A 25,579-nucleotide genomic window follows, 5' to 3' on the forward strand; every position below is an offset into this window, starting at 1 on the left:
CAAACAATGATATTTCAAACAATAAAAAATAAAAAAAATGATAAGGCTTGCACGAAATGCTCTCAGCCTGATTTTCAAGCAGAAGGTCCACAAAACGCCGGTTGCTCCACCGTCCAGGTAAGTTTCTGCTTAAAGGAACCCATTTCTCTCTGCATTTTGATACATTTCATATTGGCATGGAGACAAGATATCACCTGTTTGTCTCTAGTCTCCAACAACCCCAGATATACTTCTTCTGAATATGGAGGTTCCACTTACTTTGCCATTGGGCGAAAACGCACGGTCGCTTTAGCCTCCTTTATTCCGTTTCAGCCAGGATTCAGCCAGGATCGAATGCATGTTTGGCGAAAACGCATGCGTTTGATCCTGGCTGAATCCTGGAATGAAGGAGGCTAAAGCTGTGGCCCGGAGATCCCCAGGATGCCAGCGGAGGAGCCTCTGCCCGGCAGAAGGTTCGATCCCCAGCTTCACCGGTTCAGAAGGGTGACGCGGAAGAGCTCAGCCCGTAGAGCCTCTTCTGCCCGTCCGACCGAGTAGGCAAGGCTGACGGTGACAAACCCAAAAGCTGGCCTCCGTAGGACACCTCCGACTTAGGGCAGCGCTGTGGCTCAGCGGAAGAGTCTCTGCTTGACACACAGGGAGGGCCCGAGTTCAATCCTTGACGTCCCCAGTTGTAAAAGACCAGGTCACGGGTGAAGTGGGAACCCCGGAGAGCCAGCCGGTGCCTGTCTGTGTAGGCCAGGGGCTCCCAACGCGGTGCCTGCCAGGCATTTGTTGCTGCGCCCACTATGGGTGGGCTCAAAACAGTTGGGGACCCCCCTGGTGTAGACAATACTGAATGAACAATACTGACTTTGATGGGCCAGTGGTCCGATTCAACAGAAGGCAGCCTCACGTGTGATCTCCTGACGGGAGATAATGGCTACTGTGGAGGGTGGGGCTCTATGGCAGTATACCCTACTGAGGTCCCTCTCCTCCACAAATCCTACCCTCAAATCTCCAGGAATTTTCCAAGCCAGAGTTGGCAACCTTTAATGCCATTCACAGGGATATTCTACTGGGGGATTCCCTGAACCCGACTGGTCCATCCCTCCCCAAACTGCCCCTCCACATCAAAAACCACCGCATTTGTGCAGGGAAAGGAACTTTAATTAAAAAACTCCAAATGTGCTCCCCTCCCCACGGCAGACCATGTAGGAGGCGTGCGCCAACCCAGGCAGGCCAGCTGACCTCCGGGAGCCAGAGCAACAACAACTGCCACAGAGGGCAGCCGGATACAAATGTCGCGAATAAAAAAGGAGCGTCCAGTGCAAACAAGCAAGGCTACTCGCAGCTCTATGCTGAGTCCAGCGATGCAGTGGATGTGCAGCCGTGGTAAGAATCTGGGAACGGCCACTCCAGCTCAGCCTCTCCAGCGGTGGATCCCTGTGGAAGCAAGGCACGGGAAGGATCCCCAGAGCGGTACTTTTTGTGCCCTTGGGGCTTAGGCGGCTTGCTGCATGCAAACCATTTGGGATGCCCAAGATCTCGTGGTCTGAAAGAAGAATTGGGCTTATTGCGGGACAGGAGACTGCTGGAGGGTGGTGGTGGGGAATCATTTCCAGCCCCTGCTCATCCCTGCAGCATTTCCACACTGGGATAATGGACCAGACGCCAGCTGATAGGGCCAACCTCCAGACTTCCCAAAGTGGGGGAGGAAGCGGTTGAAAGGGAGGAGCCGGATTCAAGTCCCAGAGGTGGCTTCGGGAGAGAAGGGGGCCTGGAGCCGGCAGGGGCTTTGCGCTGCACGACCGGAAGCAGCAGCGGCAGGACTGGATGAAGTGGGGCTTGGAAGGGCCGTGGCAGGCAGGAGGAGGGGCCTTCCTTAGAAGCCCTCCCAGGAGAGAAGCCAAGGGCCCAGGCTCAGTTCAGCCCTCTCTTCTTCTTGGGCCGGGTGGTCTGCCCTCCATCTTCAGCCTGCAGCACAGCTGCTCCTTCCACAAACACAACCCTCCCCCCACCCCGCCTAGACAAGCGGGATGGGGTAAGAGGCACAGGCAGCAAGACCACACATGTTGCATCCCCGCTCAATGTTGAAGTACCTAAAAGCAAAGACCGACATTTGCGTTGGTGGGAGGTTCTTGCTCCCATTAGGTGCTGTACTTGTGACCCTTCCCTACAAAGCGAGTCCTCGCATACCTAACCCAGAAAACGTGCTGGCTTCATCCAGACTGGTGCCACAGGACAACTGGCCCCGCCCCCTCTGCCCCCCCAAATTTATTTATTTACTTCCTTTATACCCCACTTTTCTCCCCAGTGGGGACCCACAGTGGCTTCCCACAGTCTCCCCTTCTTCATTTTATCCTCGCAAAAACAACCCTGTGAGGTAGGCTAGGCTGAGGGTGTGTGGCTGGCCCAAAGTCACCCGGCAAGCCTCTATGGCAGAATGAGGATTTGAACCTGGGTCTCCAGATCCCAGTCTAACATTCCAGCCATTACAACATGCTGGCTGATGCTGGAAATGGGCTTCCCGGGAGAGGGCCGCACACTTGTTCAGACACAATAAGACTCCAGTTAACTCTCAAGCACCTTATGCTGAAAAGGAAGAGGAGTCTCGGCTCTCACAATGGCCCAGTACAGCTCAAGTGTTTTTGATCTGAAAAGACAGCTGCCAGGGAGGGCCACCCAACAGGTTTTCTGGCGGTGGAATCTGACACACGGTTCTCGCAATCTTGCCATGACAAAGAAGGCCAGTGGCATCTTAAAGACAAACAACATTTACTTCCGGCATGAGCTTTCATGGAGAGGCAGCGTGGTGTGGTGGTTAAGGTGTCGGACTAGGGTCTGGGAAACCCAGGTTCAAATTCCCACTTGTGCTGTGGAAGCTTGCTGGGTGACCTTGGGCCAGCCACACACTCTCAGCCCTGATGACCCTGGCAAGTATTTAGATGGGAGACCTCCAAGGAATACCAGGGGTGTGACGCGGAGGCAGGCAATGGCAAAACACCTCTGATCGCCTCTTGCCTTGAAAACTCTACGGGGTCACCATGAGTCAGCTGCGACTTGATGGCAAAAAAAAAAAAAGCCTTCTTCAGCTACTGTGGGAAGAAAAACAACTCGTTTTCCTCATAACAGAAGGTAAATGACTTCATTTTTCCCACTGTATCTGAAGAAGTGAGCTCTGACAACAGCTCATGCTGGAATAAATGCTGGTCATCTTTAAGGTGCCCCAGTTTACCACAACATTCTCCCATTGGAATAATTGTGACCCGGATCCACACCACAGTAACAAGAATAGACTACTGTAATGCATTGCACATCGGTCTCTCCTCAAAATCAGTTTGGAAAGACCAGTTGGTGCAGAATGCCACGCCTCAGCTATTATCAGGATCTGGGCAGAGCGGGCACACGACTCCCATCCTGCCATCACTCCCCTGGCTGCCCATCAGATGCCGGGCTCAATTCAAGCTATTGGCCATCACGTGGCCCTTCATGGCCTTGGACATTCAGATCTGCGAGGCCGCCTCCCGCCCCTCTGCTCCCCCCAGGACAGCTCACTCATCTGAGCAGGGCCGTCTGCCAGTGCCAACCTGCAAACGGGCATAATCAACAACTGCCCGTACACGTTGTGGCCCCCACCTTGTGGAATGGCCTGCCTGAGAAAGTCAGGAAGGCTCCAACTCTCCTAGCTGTCCGCAAACTATGCAAGATGGAATTATTCAAAAAGGCCTTTCTGCACAGGCAATAAGGTTTACACTCTCCTAAATTATTCACTAAGTTACTTGGATAAATGATTAGGGATCGTGGCCCATACTACTGTGCACAGCTTGCGGAAACTAGGATCCTACTATGTGATTTTTGCATCATTTACTGTGACATGTTAACACCCATGCTTTGCTTCAGTTCTGTTTTAAGACTTCTGGTTGGTTCTACAACCCTAATCCTACTGCACTGTTCACTGAATATCCCATCCTGTTGATTGCACTGACTCGCTCTGTTTAATCTACCTTGAGTCCCAAGTGAGAAAGGTGGACTATAAATAACATAAATGAATAAATAACACCAGCAAAGATGAGCCATTAGGTGGTGCCAGAGCTCACCCAACCAACCAACCATCCCTGTGGCCTTTTATGCAAGGATGTTTTCCCCACAGTCACCCCCGCTGACTACTTCAGGGCTTCCTTCTGATTATGCATGCTTTTTCCGCCCGTCAGTTTGTCTCGCTCTCCCCACGTGTTTTGCCCGCATTTTCCAGATTCTGGCTAAAACAGCATCCAGAAAATATGGGCGAAACACGCTGGGAGAGAGAGGCGACCTCTGACAGAAAAGGCATGAATAATCAGAAGGAAGCCCCGAAGCAGTTGGTAGGGGTGACCGCGGGGAAACAACCCTGCATAAAAGGCTTGCGTCAAGGCTGGAGGGGAAAGAAGCAAGGAAGCCCCTTACCCATCCATGCCCCACTTTGGGCCCCAGGAGTTTTTGACAATCCAGTAGGGAAGGCCGTTCTCTTCCCCGTAGCCCACAGCCAGGACAGCGTGATTCACTTTGTCCGGAGTCTTATGACAGCGTTTGCTGTGAACAGAAAACAACAGAGTTTGGAGAGCAGAAGCCGGGACTCAGATCGCCCCTCTTCGGGTTAAACCACTGATTGTATTTAATGCAATGTGGGAGTTCAGACGAACAGCATAGCAAGGAGAAAAGTTTTCCAACTCCCTGGTAACTTGGCTGGCTGTATTTGTGTAATTATTGGTGTAATTTTTGCCGCTACCCCACATGCTGGTCCAAGGCAAAGGTCAGGGTCTTTACACAGAAGTGAGGCTTCCTCACAGTTCCTATGTGGCTGGTGATGGTCAGGGGTCCCCTGATCTGCCCAGTTTCCTTTCAGTAACTTTTGCTCACCAGGGTTTTAGATCTCAGTGTGCTCTGGAAGAACCGCAGCACTATGCTAAGCCCTGAAAGGCAGGCAGGGCAGGGGAGACCCAGCCAGCCAGCCCCACATCCTCACTCTGCAGAGACAAATTTCCAACAGTGACCAGCTCCAAGGAGCTGAGGGCGCAGCACCACTGGCTGAAGTTTGCTTAATACTGATTTTTACATAAAAAGTGACCCTTTGGGGGAATTTTCCTCATCCTCCCCCCACCCCCATTTTGTATGTGCAAAACAGGAACCGTTTTTTAAAAATCCACTTGTGTGACAAAGGAACCCATAACGTGTGAACTGGGCATATGGGCTCCAACTCCCAACCCAGCCCTTCCCCTTCTGTAAATCAAGACCCAGGAAGTGTGAGCAAACGAGCTGCAGCAGAGCCCACGTCTCCCATCCACACCTCCAGGAGAGGCAGCAAACTGTGGTGGATGACCACAGAGCTTCCCCCCAGGAGCCACAGGAGCCGGCCGAGTGAGCAGGGCTGCAGAGCCTGACGGGAGACGCAAGCCCACAGGAAGCAACCTGCCTGGACTCAAAGGAGGCAGTGGCCATGGCTTCACTCCCAAGACACTCCCCCACGATCATCCTGGCTCCTGGAGCATGAGCCAAGTGGCAAACCACTGACGACTGGCATGATGCCTCACGCAGCCCGAGGCATCGCAAGAGACTCACCTCGAGTAAACCCCCTTTCTGTAGAGCATGAAGTCCTCTGTCACATCAAAGGCAAAGCTCACCGGATTGTGGCTCCCCACCGCTTCCACCATGCTCTCTTCATCATTCTGGAAGAAGACACCCCAGAGGTCAGCGTGCGCGAGGGCAAGGCCAAACTGCTTAGTACTGGGGCCTGTTTTCTATGACTCTGAGAAGACAGTAGTGTCAAGAACGGGCAAACCTGGCTTCTTCCCCTAGTGGGCAGCTGACCCACACACATCCGGAATTACAGGACAGAACTCCAGCCCTTCACGGAAGAAAGCCCCATAGCTCCACCTTCCAGTGGGGAGCAGGCAGCTTTCTTCTAATGAACACAAGAATGCGGCCAGTGGGGAAGCAGAAGGGTTGGCCTTGGTGCAAAAGGAGGGAGGGTGCCCTGAGAAGGGCAGAGGCTATCGCGAAGTGGAAGCCCGGGGGTCCAGCAGAACAAGAGCCAAAGGATGCTGAGGGCACAATCTGGCCGTGGCACACAGGCCAGGAGTCTGGGGAGCGGCTGGACATTCACAGGCAGGCGGGGACAACAGAGTGGAGCAGGCGCTCACCAGCGTAATGTTGACAACGTCTTTGACGAAGGCAATGGCCTCCCTGGGCTGGAACCTGCAGGTGCCGTTCTGCGGGGAAGAGGAGGCGCAAGCCTGTTACAGCCGGCTGCACAATGTGACCGACGAGCCCCTCGCCATCCCAGGAACCCTACCTTGGCCCGATACGGGTACGCATCCTCGCCCATGAGCCCTTGGTTGTATCGGATGTATTCAAAAGCCTGGCTGGGGAGGCCTCTGGAGGGGAAAAGACAGAAAAGAAGGGAGAATGCCTAAGACACCAAGTTGTGGGGCACCATTAACAGAGGAAGGGACTGAGGAGAGGACTGGGGGGCCTCCAGACAGCCCCCCAGAGGGTACTACTCACCCACTACAGCCATGGTTGTTGAAGCCCTGGGCACAGTCGACCAGCTGCTGTTCAGCCTGGGGGGAGGAGACACATGGGGGAAAACTCCCCACCAACGAGCCTCTACCAGACTGACCTGCTCTCCTCTGAAACCCAACAGGCCCTCAGCTGAACATGTTTCCCCAGTCCTCTGCTTCCAACAGGTTCTGCCTGCCGACTCCCGCCCAGTCCCTGCCCATCCTGTAACTGGTCTAGGCAGAGAATCAGAGGCAGGGGAATTGCGGGGGGGAGCACTCGCTAAGCCAAATAATTGCTTCTTCCAACCTGATCATTAGGCAGCTTGCCCAGACCCGAAGAAAGAAGGGAAGTTTGTCCCTTCCAAAACTGGCATTCGCTTCCTTTACCAATCTGTCAATGCCCGTTCTCTTCTGGAAGCCTGCCTTTTACTGTGACAAACCAAAGCCTCTTGGAGAGCCCCGTGCTTTTCCCACCACAGGAAGTTCTTGTGGCAAAGATTTGTGCAAGAGGACAGACCCTGGCATACCAACGGTGTTGCTTTTGGCTCAGCTCCCCTCTCCGGCCCTCTACCCTGCTGTGCACTCTTCCCCCCCCCACCCCAAATCTGGTCTCTTAGCCCCTGCTCCACAAACGTGGCTCTGAGCTGGACATTCATGTACCACAAATCAAAGGAGCCAGCAAGCACTGAGTTCCCAAGGGAGGCTTACCAGGTTCAGCAGCTTCCCAGTGGCGATGGCGATGGCAGACTCTAAGCACCCTGTAGTTGAGAATGTCCAGCAGCTCCCACAAGGACCCTGGAGTGGGGGAGAGGAAAGGAGGGGGAAGCAATGGACAGGCTCTCTTTCGAAATGTAGGGGGCCAGCAACGAGGCAGCTTGGAGGTTTCGCTCTGCTTGCCTCTAAGGACCCTTCAGAGGCAACAGGACACAACGGTGGCCACATTGGCAAGGCACTCCCAAGTCCTCAAAAAAGTCATTTGAGTGACTTTTCAAGCTCTTATTGACAAAGAATTCTGTACGTGCAAAGTTTCACTGATAACAAGGTACAGGCCAGAGAGCAGCAACGCCAGTCCTTTCCAGCATCCAGGCTGACCGCGGAGTTGCTTGAGGAGCAGGCCCCGTAAAGCCCTTCACAACACGCCTGGCACGCTGAGATCTGCTGGGCTTTGGTACTAAGGTCTCTGATTCCTGGGCCCCCTTTTCTCCAGGACCGTTACCTGATTTTTGACCGGTGTCACATAGTTGCCTTTCTTCCTCCAGTCCATAGCCGTCGGGTGCCACCCAGCAGTGCCCACGAAATTGCCCTTGGTGGCCGAGCAGTTCTGTAAGTGATGACAGAGCCTTTCATGAGGACGGTTGCGGCACCCGAGGCAGGCGCCCAGGCCCACACACCAGGGGAGGGCCCAGTCCGTCTGGCTTAGGAGCCTGAGCTATGCAGGGCAGTGGCATTTGCTACAGTCTTGGGTTCAAATCTTGGCCCTGGTGAGCTGCTGTCTTGTGACCTGCAATTCAAGGATCCTAGAGACTGGCATGCTTTGCACGGTCGTTGTCAGTGTTACTGAGCCTTGATCCAAACTGGTGATGCTAGGCAAACAAGGAGCACTTCTGCAAAATCCCACCTTTAGACCAAGCCCTTGGTCACTCGGGGCCAGCCTCTGCACCCCAACGCACAGCCCTGCCGGCCTCCTGACGCGGCCCCTACTGACCCTGGACTGGGAAGTTCTTCTTGCTCACCCAGCATCGCTCTCCTCTTGGGTGCGAGAGAACATGCACAGGGAGCACACTCCGAGCACTCGGACAGGTCCACAGAGGAGCTGCGGCCGTGCCTGAGCATACGGAGCATCTCCTGCATACGACAAAGCTATTCCTGTACTTCAGCAACTGGCCCGAGGGAAACGGCTCTCTAGTACTATTGTTCTCAGTTCTAATCAATCATATTCCATGTTCCTCGGCAACTACAGGTTCCTGAGGGGGTTTACAAACTACAAGATATCAGATTCAAGCAAAACAGAAATATAGAAAGCTGCACAAAATTTGGTAATACTCAACAGCCAGAAAGGAACATTTTAACAGAATGCTAAAAAACCAACATCAAAATCGTTTCAAGTCAGCAAACTAATTAAAGGTCAAAATCCACATTACATTTTGTTCTGTGTTCATTTTTAAATACTCCCCCCCCCCTTTGCAGGTGTAGGAACTGGGGCTGGGTATTTTTTCAAAGAGGATAATTGTGCGTGAGTTGGCTTTCCCTTTGGGAAAAGCTGTCCCCACACTCCTTGTACCCATTATGTGAGGGGAAGGGGTACCTGTAAGCTTCCCCACTGGAAATCAAAGCAGTTTATGGGCAACTTTTTCAGCAAGGAAACTTCAGGGGAGGGGCGTGAGAGCCCCCACCCCTAATACCCACACCCTTTCTTTCTCCCTGCTTTTGGAGAAGAAAATAAAGTCTTTTCCAAATGAGCACAGAAGGACGCAGAAGTCATTTGATGCTTTGCAGCAACAAAGAGAGGGTGGCAATAAAAGGCCAACCAATTATAACATCAACTCAGCAGCAACACCCTCCCCCCCCCCACACCTTTCTCTTGTTCCTGCTCAGCTCCCCTCTGACCATGGAGTGGGGGCAGAGAGGGGTGGGCCGGAATCCAACCTCAGTCCCAGAGAGTCCTCCATGGCCAGGCAAACAGGCAGGCACAGGAGACCCCTGTGGGTCCTGGGCAGAGCTGGAAAGGCAATCCTTTCTCCCGCCGTGGGGCTGCCAGAAGGCAGGCCCCGCCCGGTCTCTGCAAGGCGCTCTGCTCAGCCACCTGCTTTCCCCACTTCCACTTTCACATCCTTTTCAAGGACGCCCCCCTCCCCCCGGGCCAGGGCCTGTGAAGAGCCACCTGCCAAACCATACTTTTCAAGGGCAGGCCTTGAAAAGACTTCCTTGAGAAACTGGTGTCACAAGATTTGCCCCTTTGCCGGCATACCGGCTGAAGTGGGGAAAGTGCACCATGTACCACAGAAGAAAGGCAAACTTCCCTCTGAAGACCTGGCTGTGAGAGCATTCCACAGCTACCAATGTGCTCCTCTAGAGGGGAGACAACCCCACACGGCACTCTGGACTCCTCAGTCCCTGACTGGCTACCAAGGATTAACAGTATCTCGGTCTCTTCCGGACTGAACTGATGTGGGTGGCATCTGCTTTTCATGTCAGTATGAAAGACAAATCCCTGAGTGAAAGCCACCTAGATCAGGGGTGTCAAACATGTGGCCCGTGGGCCGGATTCAGCCCCTTGAACGCCCTTATCCAGCCCATGAGCCAGCCAGGGCAGCCACCCTCCCCTAGTCCCGACCTGGGCTGGCGAGGCATGGCCCGGCCCGACCAAGTGACATTTGTGTCATATCTGGCCCTTGTAACAAATGAGTTTGACGCCCCAGACCTAGATTCTGACCAACCCACTTTCCTTGCGCTTTTCTCATCACTTAAAACAGGGACCCCCAACCTTTTTGATACTGCAGGCTTTTTTGGAGTTCTGAGACAGGGTGGTAGGCACCACTACAAAATGGCTGCATAGGATGGGGAGTCAAGCACACACATTATTATTTTATTCAATTTATACCCCACTCTATTTCTAGCTCAGTGGAGAGGGCTCTACACAAAAGACGGAGGGATGGGGAATAAAAACACACAGAGAAGATGATGACAAATGGGAAGATAACACACAGAGGGAGAGCAAGGGTGGGAAAGCGTGCTCAACAAATCCCTAGCCCCCCCCCCACCTCACAGTTGATCTGCACATCCGGTTTACAGGATCCGGGATCCTTCTCTGGTGAGTGGTGGGGCGGAACCAAGCAAAAAGCCCCTTTATTTGTAGGAAGGCAGGTAGTCATTGGTTCTGCCTTCACAACAGCCCCACCTACTCTTGTGAAGGACCTATCAGGCACCTGGCAAAGGATCTACGGGCACCATGATGCCCAGCAGCACCACTGTAGGGAGCCCCGTTGTCAAACCTCGCCCAGACTTATTTTCCTAAGATAAAAAGGAGCTGGCGGTCTTTGGCTTCGGCTTGGCCTCTAGCAGAACTAAGTGGAAGAACCTGAAGGCGGCTGAGTGCCCTGCGCCACTTGGGATTGCAAGTAGAGAGTCCAATGTTTAATGCTCCCCTCTCTGCAAATAGAAAATTAGCACGTTCCACACTGTGCTAGTTTTCCACTTGTAGGGAATTATTAACGAAGGGGAACCTGGAACATTGCAATCCCACCCTGCAGGACGAAGCGGTACAGTCCCCTCAAGACTGTGCCGGCTCATTCTGCTGCCTGGGCAGACGGCTATCGGGGTGGCTGTGGGGGTCTGCAGCCGAAGAGCAAGATCCGAGTCCGGCCGCCCCTTAAAGACCAACCAGATTTCCAGATGATCAGCTTTCAAGAATCGAAATATCTGACAAAGAGAGCTTTAGACTCTCAAAAGCCGATTCTCTGGCAATCCGGTCAGACCAGGCCTCTGGCGGACAAGAGGCTCAGGACCAGATCCGGAGCTCGTTGCTAAGAGGGCCGGGGGTCGGCAGGGATGCCTCCGCTCCTTGTGGACAAACGCATTCACCTGAGGCTCGTGCCAGAGATGCCGCTTTCGGAATTCCTCAAACGTCATGTCTGAAAACGGATTCAGGCCCACTAAAGAAAGGAGAGAGGAGAGAGAGTCAGCAGAGGCGCGAGCCGGCAAAAGGGCAGCTCGCGCCACTGACAGCTCCCCTACTTTGGAAGGAGTGGTTGCGGGCGTTGTGGCGGTCCAGCTTCGCCCTGTTGCTGGCGAAGATCTGCAAGCGCCGCTGGTACTCTTCCGGGAGGCGGTACTGCTTGGCGTGCTGCGGAGAGAGGCGGCGGGGGCAGAAGGGGGAAGAGGAGGGGGGGCGGGCGGGGGGCGGCTCAAGTGAGAAGCAGCTCCCAGCTGCCCCTCGTTGCTCGGGCCTGGAAGCAGAGGCCGGCCGGCCGGCCCGGGCCCCCCGACACCAAGCCCGAGGAAGACCGCGCGGGGCCCCCCCAGCGGCCACCTCCCGGCCCAGCGGAGCGCTCAGCTAGCTTTCCCTGCCCGGCACCGAGAAGGGCCCGCGGCGGCGGCGGCGGCGGGGCGCTGAGCATCAAGGCGCCGGTGCGGAAGATGCTGGGGTGCATCCCGGGGGGGGGGGGTTCCCCGGCCAGGCCCCCGGAGCCCGGCCCATCTGGGAAGCCCCTCGGCGTCCCGGCCGCGGCAGCCCGCTCCCGGCGGCGGGGGGGGGGAGGGGGCGTACCTGACGCATCCAGGCCTTGAAGAGCAGCTCTTCTGTGGGGGGAGAGGGGGGAGGGAGCAAGGCGAAGGTCAGCATGGCCGCTCCGGGCAGCGGGCCGGGACCGAGGGCCGCGCCGCCCCCGGCTCCGCGATGCCCTCGCCCGGCACCGGTGGCCCCGACGGCGCCGAGCGGCGGGGGTGGCGCCCCAGCGCACGGAGGTCGGCGCCCCGGCCGGGGCCCCGCTGGCCACCCGCCTCCGGGCCCTGCCCTCCCGCCCTCGGGACGAGCCTACCCTGCAGGGCGCCGCAGGAGGAGGCCGCCAGCAGCAGCAGCAGCGCCCGGGCCCGCATCCTGCCTGCCTGCCTGCCGCGGGGCGAAGGGCGCGCCTCTGCCTGGCCGGGCAGGGACGCAGGGAGGGAGGGACGGAGGGAGGGAGGGGCGCGGGGGCCGGCCGAGGGGCAGGAGCCGGACACGCGCCGCCCCCCCCCGCCCCCGGGCCTCTCTCGCCCAGCTCCTGCCGGCCTCTCGCGGCGCCGCCGGCCCCGTCCGCCCCCCCCCCCAGCCGCTGCAAAGCCCACCCGGCATCGAGCGGAGCTGGACTGGGCGGACGGCCGTGGCCCCCCTCGCCCGCACACCCGGCAGCCCCGCTTGGTCCTTGGAGGAGGCCGCCGGACGGGGCTTGGGGCGCGCCGGCCCCCCCTCCTCCCCCTCCTCCCCCTCCTCCTGGGGCTGCGAGCGCCCGGCCCGACGGTGCGGAGCGGTCGCCGGCCTCTCTCGCTCGCTCTGCCTCGGCGAGCCGGCTGCCCCCCGCCCCCGCCCCTGCCCCCGCCCCGCAGCTGCCCCTGCCGGCCGCAGCCCGCCTCCTGGCCCGAGCAGGAGGGAGGGCCAGACCCAGCGCCCCTTCAGGCCCGCCGGCCCCGCCACCGGCCTGCCCCTCGGCCTCTCCTCCCGGGTAGACCTGCGGCAGGCCGCCCCATCCGAAGACCCTGCAGCCGCCTGCTCTCGATCCCCCCCCCCATGGCAGACCAGCACAGCCAGCTGCTACCCACCAATGGGCCACCCCATTCTCCCCCCCCCCATGTGTCGCAGGGGCTGCTTTCACTCCTGCTTGTACTGTTTTATATCCTATGTTTTTTTTAAGCTAGCTTGAATGGCTTTGACTGTTTGTTCTCCACCTAAATTGGAGGGGAAAGCAGCATAAAAATGTCTTGGATGAATGAAACGGTCAATACAGTGTTCCGCCCAGTTGGCTGCCCTGGCCTCTGTCTTTGGGTCAGTCACCCATCCCTGGCTACACGTTCAGGGAGATCTCCTGGGAACACCCTTCTGGCTACACCCAACTAGCTGTTCCTCACTACTTGCGACGGGCAGAGCAGTGTAGGCCTGGAGCTGCTGGGGACACACGGGGACCGGGCCTCCTCCTCCGATCTATGTCATGCCCCTATCTGAATTTGCAGCTTTCATTGTCAAAAGAAAAGTCTGTAGCCCTTTTTGTTGTGGGGATTTACAGGTAAATGTGCAAGACGTTTTGGTTCTGACTGCCTGGGGCTGGGGGAGGGGAAGCCGGAAGACAGCTGGAGCTGAATGTTGGACTTGGTTGGGGCTGCTCTGAGCCAGTGAGGCATTCTGTGGCCTCAGGCATGTTTTAACACAGACCTCACCGTTAAGAAATCCTTCCTTCATACTTTGCAATGTTTACCAGGACACTTCAATAAATAGGCCACGCCACACATGAACAATATCCACCTCTCCCCAGAAACAGAGTGCATCCAGGACAATATATGTTTGCAAAGTCATCATTCACCCTGAGATAAAATAGATTTATTAGCAAGAGGTAATCAGGAAACACATATTTTTACAAAAATTGAAATTTTCTTTTTGCAAACAAGCTGTAAGTTGAAATATTGTATGTCTTGAAATAGAGTTCTCATACCACTGGGTATTGCTTATAGCAAACATTTCCTGGTCTGAGTTACTGTGGCACATGCCTGCTGCTTGAGAGTTCTTCTGGGTCTATATACTGTACAGTGTAAAAAATACATGATAATATTCACAGAATAAGCACTACATTACTATATTCCTGCTAACGAGCAGTTAGCCAGGATTACAGTACATGTAATAAAAACATTCCCCCCCCCGCTCTAATTCTACATTATATTACTAAGAAGTGTCACTAGGTTACAGATAGAGCATGTTGACAAAAGCTGCCCCGAGGCACGATGCAGTGGGAATATCCAGAGAAAAGGGCGGTCTCCCCTCGGGGCCGGCTCAGGTGACCAAATGCCGCCCCCACCCCACCCCACGCTGACAGCAGACAGGGTCTTCCAGGGAGCGCAACAGAGGGCACACCTGCTGCACGTTGGCCGTCTGGTTTCTTCCCTCTCCGGACCCCAAATCTCCCTCCTTGCCTCCCCTCAAGTGGGAGATGCCTTTGTCTCCCCGGCTTTCGGGCAACAGAGGGAGCCAGCCAAGTGGCCCGCAACAGACCCTGGAGCCCAAGGGCCTTCTTCAAGCCCTTCTTCGCAGGCTACCCATCCGCACAGTGGCGGCAACCAGCCATACGGAGTGGGTCCTCTCCTGCCTCCCTGATGCCAGCCCTCGAGGCTCCCTGTAGAGGGAAAGAGCGAGCAGCACTGCCTGTCTCCTCCCAAATTTGCCATTTAAAAAACAACGGGTGGTGTTGGACCCCATGCAGCAGAGGTTCAAAATTGCTCGACTCGGGATAGGTGTGATCATTGTACTTTTAACAAAACGTCCAGATTGCAAAGCCCAAGAAAAGCCACAATTCCTCAGTCAGAAGAGGAGCATGATGCGATGTGCCCTGTGCACTAGTGGGGGTTTCCTGCTGCCACCCCCCTTAATCCCTCCCCCTCCCCCCCCACAAAGAATCAATGACAAAGAGAACATTGCTTAATATAAACCAGGACTGCAGTCAACAAAGTGGTCTATGCCGGACTCCTCAGGAAAATGCAAGGATTGCGAGTCACGTTCCAAGAACAAAAGGGGGCGGGGCTTGGAGGGTTTCTGTTTGTTTTTTCTTTTTCCTTTCCAACTTGGAGAAGCACGGAGTAGGACGTCAGTCAAGGGGTGTTCAAAAGAAACAAACAGTGGCTATGTACAATGGTGATCTAAGGTGTGCGGGGAGATCTACAGGCCGCTGTGCTGGGCTCAGGTGGGCGGTTTGGGCTCTATCTGGAGGGAGGCCTCATACAGCGCCTCCTCGTCCATCACAAAGGACTGATCCAGGAGGTACTGGGTGACCTGGAAGAGAAATAACACAAATGCAGAGACGTTGGTAGCAGTGCCTCCCCCACCCCCACCCCCGCACAGAGCTAAGGGCCCACGTGTAGTCAGTGAGCACAGGTGTATGTGTGTGGGGGGAGTGCCATCAAGTCGCAGCCAATTTCTGGCAACCCCATAGGGATTACAAGTCAGGAGACGAACAGGGAGGGCTTGCCATTGCCTGCCTCTGCATAGCGACCCTGGACTTCCTGGGTGGTCTCCCATCCAAGCACCAGCCTGGGCCGACTCTTGACTAGTTTCCGAGATCTGATGAGATCAGGGCTAGCCTGGGCCATCTGGTCAGGACAGAGACAAACACAGGTGGTTTGCCATTGCCTTACCTCTGCGTAGAGACCCCCAACTTCTCATCCAAGTACTAACCAGGGCTTACCCTGCCCTTTCTCTTAGAACCTGGGATGTCGCCTGATTTACTGAGGGGCTGCTGTCGATGACAAGACCAGGGAGGCGGCTAGAGCCAAGGCATGGGATGGATCCAACCAGCCACGGGCTGAAGCCCGTTTTACAGCTCGCTCTGCGGCAGTGATGAGGGTGTAGAAAAGGCACTTTCCCCACCAGCCACCGCTGCGTCTGCACCGTGGATCCGTTCCAGGGGGTCAGAGGCCTGCCAGGATCTGGCCTGCAGGAGAAGGCGGATGGTTCAGGGGCCTGCTGGGACCATTTTGCTCAAGACTTCGCAAATAAAACCTCTCTCATCTGTACCGACTTGGCCTCCACATTAGGGCCATAGGGTTAGATAAGCTTGACTTGTCCAGCTGTTCAGGATGCTTTTCAGTGAGGGTGAGGGCAGCACCCAGAAAGGTTTGAACTTGGGTGACCCTTGCCCTTCCTGGTGGCTCCTGTCTGCTGGCCGGGGGCTGGGCGGCTGGGCCCGAGAGGTACTTAATGCCTCCTTGGGAGGAGGGTTTGTTGCCCCACCCTTGAAACAAGCTGGGATGCACCCGCTGCTGCTAAAGACACCAACCCTGGACCCAGGAGAGCTGAGTGCTTAGTGACCAAACTCCAGTGGGACCATGTTTTGGCTGTTGTTCTCTCAGTGGTCCTGCCTTCTCAGCGGCCCCTCCTTATTTTAATTGTTGTTTCAAAGATGTATTTCAGTCTTGGTTTTATACTTTTATGATGTTTTGTTTTTACTCATTAGCCACCTTGGTGGTCCTGACTGGGCAGGAAGGTGGGATATAACATTGGTAAATCAACACATACTGCTGAAGTACCCAGAAGAGGAGGTTGGGCTAGGTGGAGCGATATTAAAACAGTCTGCGTCCTTTCTAATGGGATGCACAGAAAGAGCCATTGTAGAAGATGCAGCATCACAGCTCTGGGATCTGCGGTGCAGCAGGCCACAACGTTCTGTTCCTTCCCTGATGTCGATCAGTGTTTATGTGAGACCCCTGAGCAAGGCTAGATTGAGGAGGAGGTGTCCTCAATATGTTCCACCAACCCAGTTGCCAGGAGCTGCCAGGCTCTGTTGAGCCGGTGCCCGAATCCAGTGCTCAAGCAGCTGAGGAAGAAACGGCAACTGCAACCAGGTGAGATGGAAGGTGTGCTGATTGCTAAGATGGGTTGAGTGGCAGAGTTTCCCCCACATTGGATGGAGAGTAACCATTCCTCTTCCCTGACCTGGCTGGCCCAGGCTATCCTGACCTCTTCAGATCTCAGAAGCGAAGCAGGGTCGGCCCTGGCTAGTATTTGGATGGGAGACCACCAAGGAATGCCAGGGTTGCTACACAGAGGCTGGCAATGGCAAACCACCTCTTGCCTTGAAAGCCGCGTGGGGTTGCCATAAGTCGGCTGTGACTAGACTACTTTCCACTACCACCACCACTACCGAGTGTTCTTTTTACCCAAACCTTTCGAAGGAATTGTCAGGCATTGCCGGGATCTTGTGCAAGAGGCGGGCATTCACCTGGACTTGGAAGGGTCTGCAGGAAACATACCTTGGGCTGATGCTCTATCTTGTAGGCAGTTTGCTGAAACTGTCTGATCTCTCGAATGATGTGGGAAATCTGTTCAGAGAGAAAACAAATGATCGTTCCTGGGAATAAAGGGCGGTCAACCCTGCCTCCCACGGGACTCTGGAGAGGCAGCATAAAAATCTCCTCAATAAAATAAATAAAAGTAACACCCTAAGCACCTCTGAAGGGGAGGGCTGCGAAACTAGACATTTTATGGACTGGTGTCTGCACAGCCCTCTGGGGCACTGCCTCCCCTGTCAAAGCCCTGACCCGGACAGCCCTGACCCACCCTGAGCCCGGTCTGGCTGGGAATGAGGGCAGGCTGTGCTGGGAAGCTCACCATCCTCATTTTGGAGAAGTTCACCAGGCCGTCTTCGGTATAGTTAGGTGTGCCTTCCTCAATGAATGCCAAGTCTGTGAGGTACATGCCGAGATAAGGGACGCAAGGCGGGTCACAACTGGCAGGGGCAAAAGAAGTCCAGGTTAGAAGGAATTCCTCTACATCAGTGCTGAGAAGGGCAAGATGCCCAAGCCAGGAGGAGCACATGGTACAAAGCAAAGCTCCAAGAAATGCCGTAGCATCAAAGTCCCAGGAAAAGAGCTAAAAATCCCCCAGCACCCCTCTCAGGATTGCCCCCTCCAGGCCGAAGCAAAGCCAGCAGAGCACAGGACAGCCCTGACCAGCCCTGAGCCCGGGAATGAGGGCGGGCTATGCATCTGAAAAATAAATAAGTAAAAAGAAACCCAAAATGTGCACTGGAGAACTGACAGGCTCAGGTGCTCCTTTACTTGGGCTTCTGACTTGGGTTTAGTCAGAAACCAGATCAAAATGGGGCGGGCAGAGTGGTCCCGAGGGCCCTGGCCTCAAAAGAGGCGGCAGGGGGCAGCCTCCTGGCTTCTCCTTTCCAGGGCATTAGATCTCGGACCTTTGCAATCCTGTCCCAAAAGTGATCACTCCCCCTCCCCACCCTTGCCAGCGATGATCTGTTCGAGGGTCAAGCATGGCAGAGGAGGAGATCCCCCCTCCTCCGGGCCAGACCCACCACCTCTGGCCCCCGTGAGGGATACCAAATCTCTCCGGGGAGGGGGGAATTGCTTGCCAGTGGCACAGGGACAGCCGGGACGTCCACCCCGAGATCACCATCCTCCTGCCTGGCAGGAAACGCCGAGTTCAACAAGTGACCGACCTTGCGTGGGGGGCCAATGGTGCATTAGGACAGCTTCTTGTGGCACCCAGGGAAGTCCTGAGCCACAAGAAACAGGCCACGATATCCCCCCCCCCCCGTGTTCTCTGACGGGCACGCCTATGAAGCCCATTCTCCCTTCGGCAGTTTCATGGCCACCACTCAGTTTTCCCATTCTGGCTAGACTGGCACAAAGATCCTCAGGGCTTGAGAAGGGCAGGTGGCAACCAGCTGGATATAGTCTAGCCAACCTCTCATTCAGTTGGGCTGATCACGGCTAGGGCACCTGGGTGAGCATTTAAGTATGGGCATGTAATGTGTGCGCCTTGAGCCAGAAGAGTTCCCCACCCAATCATTCAGCAAGTTGGAAGCCCTGACCCCTAAGCAGCCCTCCCCCAGTCCGGCATTTGCACACACAGCCTGCCAAAAGGGAAAGCTGGGGGCAGGGGAGAGGAGGGTCTTCAGCTGGCCTAAATGTATTTCAGAAAGGAAAGGCCTAGAAAGTGCTTCGAATGTCATTTGGGGGTAAAAGCAGGGAACAGGCCTCATTTAGCACATTCTGGGTAGGCTGATTTTAAAATGTTGGTTCCCAAGCTGGAATTGGAGTTCTTGACTTTCTAATGTGAAAAATATTTTCCCCCATTTTCAGATACATCACACACTCTGTCTATAAAGTTTATTCAAAAGTTTAATTGTTTAATTTCTGTATCATGCAAATTTAACTAGGACAACAAATTGGGTTTCCAGTTCTGACTTGAGCAGTTCCTAGAGATTGGGGGGTGGGGGTGTGCCTAGGGAAGGGAGAATTTAGGGAGGTATTTCACCTAAAATCTACAATTACACCGTCGAGTTTGCCTTCTGAAACGGCCATTTCCCCCAGGGGAACCTGATCTCTGTCATCTGGAGATCAGTTGGGAGAACTCCAGGCCCCACCTGGAGGCTGGCAACCCTAACAACAAAATATGTGATATTGTGATAATACGTGATAATACCAGGAAGCAACTTTAGACAACTAACAGTACCAAGGAAAGCAAGAAACGGCATGCTTTCCTTTGACAGACATGAATGGCAGCAGGAATTTTAACTTCAATGACACCCCTGTGTGTGTCCTGGAGAGCAGCGTGTCCTTTGAATGACATCTTAGCATGCACCATAATCCAGGTTGGACACATCCAGAAATCCACTACATCTAAACTGAGCATGAGATAATTTCCAAGCATGCAGTTGGAATGGGACTCCAACACCAAAACAGGCTGCAGGCCTGATTTGTAGCACTTCCGATCCACGTTTGCTGGCTTTGGTAGCTCTGGAGTAGCACAATCAGGTCATGGCTTGACTGTGCACACACCTTAAGGGGAAAAGGAAGCTTTGCTTCTTTGTAGCAATGCTTCCGGTTTTCCCATTTTGGAAAACTACTGATGTTGTGCAGCACCCATGAAGATCATTTACTTCAGCTTGCGTGCAAAAGAATGGGCCGTGAGCGCTCCTTCTCCCCGATCATCAAGCAGATGATTGTTCCCAAAGAGCTTGGAGTGATTTGATAAGTAGGGTGTGGTGCCACATCTAGTCCAGCGCTGCTGCTAAATATTTTGGTAGCTTGTTGGATAGTTCATTTTGTGGCACATACCTTTTCTGTGGTGTCCCCAACATCATCCAGAGGCTTCCACAACCCACACCATGACCCTTCACCATTTTGGGGCGCCCCCCCCCCCGAGAATTGGTTCTCTGTCCCAATCAACACTGACCGTGCATCCGTCTCCTCACACGTGGACCTGAGAGGAGTTAAGCTGTTGTCTTGTCTGATGACTTAACGTCTACTGCATCTGAAAATCTACCAGTAATCACAATTTCCTTATAGCTAGATGGGAAAGTAGATCCTCAGACAAAAACCTTAAAAGATCAGGTAACATTCAAAGCCATGAAATCTGGCCGGGGTTTTCGCAAGGGAATATCACAGGCCTTCCATCGACTCATCTCATTGGCTGTGCAGACTTGGTTCGTTGTTGCCTTTACCGAGAACAATGAAAATGTCGGAGGGCAGCCGGGCTGGTCTGCAGTACAAGAGCTAGATTGGAGTCCAGGAGCACCTGAGAGACCAACAAGATTTCCAGGAGGGTGGGAGCTTTTGAGAGTCGACGCTCCCTTGGTCGGATGCAACCAGTCTGCCCTTTGCAGTCTTGATCTGGGTGGCAGGATGGGCCTGACAGACGCGTCACCAGAGTCGCTGCGCTGGGGAAACTCAGCAAGTGCCACGGTCTGTGCCAGCTCATCTCTGTGTGTAAAGTGCCATCAAGTGACAGCCAATTTATGGTGACCCCATAGGGCTTTTGAGGTAAGAAGTGAATAGGCGTGGTGTGCCATTGCCTGCTGCCCATCTACAATGGCACCCCACGATTGATCTTGGCGATCCAGCTCTGTGGGGCAGACAATACCTGCTGGAGATATACCCCTTTCAAAGGGTGTCCTTTGTTCCACCAGTGGACACAGGTAAATGGCACAAGTTCATGCTTTGGAATGGTCAACCAGTTAACCCACTTGACATGTGGCAATAAGACGCAGCTGGACATTTCTTTTTGCTTCCAGTAGAGTTGTCTTGTCTTTTGCTCTTCTGTTCTTTACTGCAGCATCAAGTTTTGTGAGTGTGGAAGTGTTATTAAATGCTTAGATCTTGTTAAATCTGCAGTTTACGTTCTCTTCTGATTCCGTCGTCATGTATTCTGGCAACAGCTTCTTCAGCTCAGCCTGTCTGAGCAATGATCCGGTTCTGCAGTGCACTCAGCTTTCTCTGCAGAGCTCTTTCGGTCCCACCCTGGCTTGGCACCAGCAGGGACCCCAGGACTTGCCTTCTGAGTCTGAGAGCCCTCATAGCTTTGCTCTACCCCTCCCCAGACAGCGCATGCTCAGTTGGATATTGTCCTAATAAACCTCCTTCAACCCACGGCTCTGCTAAGACAGACCCACCTGTGCACTTTCCAACAGCCCTCAAAACGTTTATGGACACACGACGACCACCCAGGTGAGGCAACCGTTTGTCCTGGTGCTCCTGGACAACCCGTTTCAGCACCATTATTTTAGGATGTCTTGCCTGATCAACTGTTATCCCTGTGTACATCTGTCCATAGTCCAGCAAGGCAGCAGTGTGTCACTAATCACCACCACTGCGTCCAGCTCAGGAACTGAGATGCCGAAAAAGCTTTTGATAATGTTAATTGGCAGTTTATGATTAAGGTATTAGAATATATGGGTTTTGGTGATAGTTTTAAAACTGCCATAAAAAGTATATATACATATCAAACAGCTAATTTGATTGTGAATGGGTCTTTATCACCAAAGATTGAAATTCAAAGGGGAACGAGACAGGGTTGTCCTCTTTCCCCTTTACTTTTTATTTTAGTATTAGAGGTATTACTGGATAATCTTAGAAAATTTAACGATGTAGTAGGGGTAAGAATAGGGAGAAATCATTACAAACTTAAAGCTTATGCGGATGATTTAGTATGTTTTTTGATTGATCCAATTGAACAGTTTGACAGATGGAATAAAATATTGGAGGTTTATGGAAAGATTTCAGGTTTTAAAATTAATAAGGCAAAAACAAAAATTTTGGTTAAAATATGACTCTTTCACAGCAACAAACATTGATCAAAAAGTCGGGACTCAATATTGAACATAAAGTTAAATATTTAGGTATATGGTTATCGAATAATAACCTTAATTTATTTCAGGACAACTATGTGAAACAATGGCAACAAATAAAAAAAGATCTGATAAGTTGGGAAAAGGTCCCTTTATCACTTTGGGGAAGAATATCAGTAATTAAAATGATGTTACTGCCTAAGATGCTTTTTCTGTTTCAAAATTTACCAATAGTGACAGGGGTACAGATATTTGAGGAATGGAAAAAAGATATTTTGAGATTCCTTTGGGGTAAAGAGAGACATAGGATTGCATATAATAATTTAATAGAATTAAGGGAGACGGGAGGATTGGGATTACCAGATTTAAAAATGTATTACCAAGCGGCATGTTTCACCTGGATTAAAGATTGGATTCTCTTGGAGAATCCTAAGTTATTAGAATTAGAAGGATATAAACTACGATTCGGGTGGCATGCTTATTTATGGTATGAGAAACAGAAAGTGAATAAGGAATTTAATTCTAATATTATCAGGAAAAACTTATTACAAGTATGGAATAAATATAAAGATGCTTTAGAAAGTAAAACTCCCGGTTGGATAAACCCTATAGAAGCTTTTATGCGAAGAGGTGCACATCTAAATTTGGACTGTGATATCTATAGAGAATTGATAGAACATAGAGATGGGACATGGATATTGAAAACGCGTGAAGAACTTCAACTAAAAGACTGGTTTATGTATTATAAATTAAATGATGTTTTTATTAAAGATAATAGATTGGGATTTAATCATACCAAATCTAACTTTGAGATAGTATTATTGAAAGGTAATAAAGGATTGATTGGTAGGATTTATAAAATACTTATAGAATTGAACTTAGAACAAGAAAGGATCAAACCAGTCATGTTGAAATGGATGAGAGATTTAGGATATAATATTGATTTGGAAATTTGGGAAAAGCTTTGGAAAAATGAATTTAGGTTTACTATTTCGAATGAAATAAGAGAAAATTTATATAAAATGTTTTATAGATGGTATATAACCCCGGTTTTATTAAGTAAAATGAAAAAAGATGACAAAGCGTTATGTTGGAAATGTGGTATTGATATAGGCACGTTTATGCATAGTTGGTGGTTTTGTAAAAAAATTAGGAGATTTTGGCAATTAGTTACGTATGAAACTAATAATCTTATTAAAGTAAAAATTAAGCGAGATCCCGCTTTTTGCTTATTGGGTATTCCAAATAGAGAATTGGATAAAGGTGATAGAGTCATATGTCAATATAGTTTCGCAGCAGCTAGGATTATAATTGCAAAAAAGTGGAAGCAAACGATTAAACCTTCAATTAGAGAATGGAGAGAAAAATTATGGTTGTATATGCGGATGGCCAAAATTACAGTATCCTTACATGGTAAAGATAGGGAGGAATTTAAAATTATGTGGTCAAAGGCCGCTGCATACTGGGATAAATCGGCAAAAACGGATTTTAAAAATATAGTTAACGAATTATAGTATAAGGTGATTTTAATTAATGTATAACAATGTGATTTTTTTTTTATTAGTCAACACACCCCATCGGAAGTCCATTGGTGATGGGCACTGTGGTGGGTGGTGGATTTTTTAAGTAGGGCGTAATATATATCTTTATATGTATAACCAATTATGTATAACAATATATGTAGAACAATATTAACAATATATGTTTTTATATGAACAGTGTAATAACAGAACTGTACGCTCTATGTAATTTTTTTTTTTTTATTATTATGTATATATTTTTTTTTCTTTTTTTTTGGATTTATTATAAAAATCAATAAAAAAATTATAAAAAAAAAAAAAAAAAGGAACTGAGCTGAGAATAACCAAGGGATGTCATCCTGGGTCCTTAGGTGTGAAAAGCTGAATGAACCCCAGGTTCTTGACTAGCTGCTGACTACAGATGACAAACGCTACGTTGCTCATGCACGTCTGACTCTCTGTGATCGTCACTGTTACAAAGTTTGATCCACCGGCACCGCAAATCCTAGACTGAATCTTCCTGGCTGGAAAAATATTGGCAGGACACAATTCCTCCAAAGCTGAAGGTTTCTTCAGTGCTTATCTAGAAAAGTTAGGAGAGTGCCAAGCATGGCATGTGGGGTTCATCCTCGCTGCCATTTGTGTCACGCGGAATATATTTTTTCCATCTCAAGTCTCATTGAAAATGTCAGTGCTACTGGTTGGGTCAAGTACAAATGTACCTTTGGTGGTACGAAGGTGCCAGTCCCCGTATCTGCAGACTTCAGGGCGCATGCCGCTAGTGCTATGGCCCACTTGTGACATCTGTTCATAGCTCAGGCAGTGGCCTGCTGTGTGAAATGAGCTGAAATACTCAACCTTTCTCAGCTGCCAGACACAACTCGCAACACCGCCTCACCATAGGAAAGAGCATGTCTTCTGATTCCTGCTTTGCCTTGGTGGTAGACCTCGTAAACCTCCACACACAGTTTGGCTTCAGTAGATATTGAGCTAATTACTCCAGATAAACAAACACCTGTTTTGCAGTCAAAAATGTGCAGCGGGCAATATCTGATCACACATGTTTTCCTCCATGTGCTGCACCCAACATATTTAGTGCCCCACTAATATTTGAGAATCAGTGCGATTTGGAATGTTTTTGAGGCAACTGATCTCTGTGTCTGTGACATCCCTTATCCCCCCCTCCCCATGGGTGGACTCTGCTCACTAGCTTTTCTCCAGCTATCAGTTAGTTGCCTGGTGTTCTTGACAAAATATAGAGATTGTAATTGGACAGAAGGCTGCTTTATAGATTCACTGTTACCTAGAATACATAAATATCCAGTGTGACAAAATGTTCCCTCTATACACACACAGGCATTTGAATGTAAAGTAGACAAGGTCAACTATCCTGGGACTATCCAATGGACAATAAAATATGAAGTGATAGTCATCCCTTTAAAATATGAAGTCAAATATTATCTACACTCCTATGTAGGTAATCAATAATACAGTCCTAAACAAGTCTTCTCAGAAGTAAACTCCACTGAGCTCAGTAGGACTTGCTCCTAGGTAAGTGTGCTTAGGATTGTGGGCCCATTAATTTACCAAGTCTGAACCAAATTCTTGCATTATCAAGATGTTCTTGCCAGCATCCAAGGGGGGTGGGGGTGGAGGCGTCCTGGGATTACAACTGTTCTCCAGACTGCAAGGATCCTGGCAGCATTGGAGGGCAGGGCTCTACAGCATCACATCCCAGCTGAGCTCCCCCCTCCCCAAATGTCCCAAGCCAGAGTTGGCACCCCCGTGTGGATATAATACACGGGAAGGTATGGGAGGTACAAAATTCCAGCGTTATCAGCCAGTTTTATCCTCAAGGCCAAGCCTCAACATTAGCACCTTAGCTGACATTTTGGCTCTAGCCCAACCAGGTTTCAAAGAGCAGCTTCTGACTTTGACCCCAGACGCCCCTTGCAGGTCCCATTTCCCTGGCAAGATGACTGCTGGCTACTTACTTTTTTAGGGCTTCCCTCAGATTCTTAAACCGACCCTCTGAAGACACCAGCCGCTGCAGCTTGTCAATCAAAGCTTTTGTCTGGAAAAAATAACAAAAGGCTGTTTCACCAGTGAGAGGCAGAGGAGCGGAGGAGGCTGGCGCCCCCCCCCCTCCCCGGAGCACAGAGGCTGCTTCTGAATGCTGCCAATGAGATGCGGACGGGAAAGCCAGCAGTTAATCTGGTCA

The 25,579-nt window shown here is 51.8% G+C and overlaps 2 protein-coding genes across 2 annotated transcripts in view; both read right to left on the minus strand.

Moving 5' to 3' along the window:
• Window positions 1–1,996: 1,996 nt before the first annotated feature.
• Window positions 1,997–11,808, minus strand: CTSH (cathepsin H). Its single transcript, XM_056865738.1, has 11 exons — window positions 11,785–11,808; window positions 11,253–11,361; window positions 11,100–11,170; window positions 7,735–7,839; window positions 7,227–7,313; window positions 6,523–6,578; window positions 6,311–6,392; window positions 6,159–6,227; window positions 5,578–5,684; window positions 4,426–4,551; window positions 1,997–2,081 (listed from the first exon to the last, which is right to left on the minus strand). Exons 1-11 carry the CDS (start codon window positions 11,791–11,793, stop codon window positions 2,006–2,008), a joined length of 897 nt encoding a protein of 298 aa, XP_056721716.1. The 5' UTR covers window positions 11,794–11,808; the 3' UTR covers window positions 1,997–2,005.
• Window positions 11,809–14,925: 3,117 nt separating this feature from the next.
• The window catches only part of RASGRF1 (Ras protein specific guanine nucleotide releasing factor 1), a 53,807-nt gene continuing 43,153 nt past the window's right edge, over window positions 14,926–25,579 (minus strand). The window contains exons 24-27 of the mRNA XM_056866001.1: window positions 25,353–25,432; window positions 17,359–17,476; window positions 17,001–17,069; window positions 14,926–15,024 (exon numbers count right to left, since the gene is read on the minus strand). Coding sequence (XP_056721979.1) covers window positions 14,932–15,024; window positions 17,001–17,069; window positions 17,359–17,476; window positions 25,353–25,432 — 360 coding nt within the window. The 3' untranslated portion in view covers window positions 14,926–14,931. The remainder of the gene's footprint in view (window positions 15,025–17,000; window positions 17,070–17,358; window positions 17,477–25,352; window positions 25,433–25,579) is intronic.

The sequence above is a fragment of the Euleptes europaea genome, chromosome 20 (genome assembly GCF_029931775.1).
Source record: "Euleptes europaea isolate rEulEur1 chromosome 20, rEulEur1.hap1, whole genome shotgun sequence".
NCBI classification, from domain to species: Eukaryota; Metazoa; Chordata; class Lepidosauria; order Squamata; family Sphaerodactylidae; genus Euleptes; species Euleptes europaea.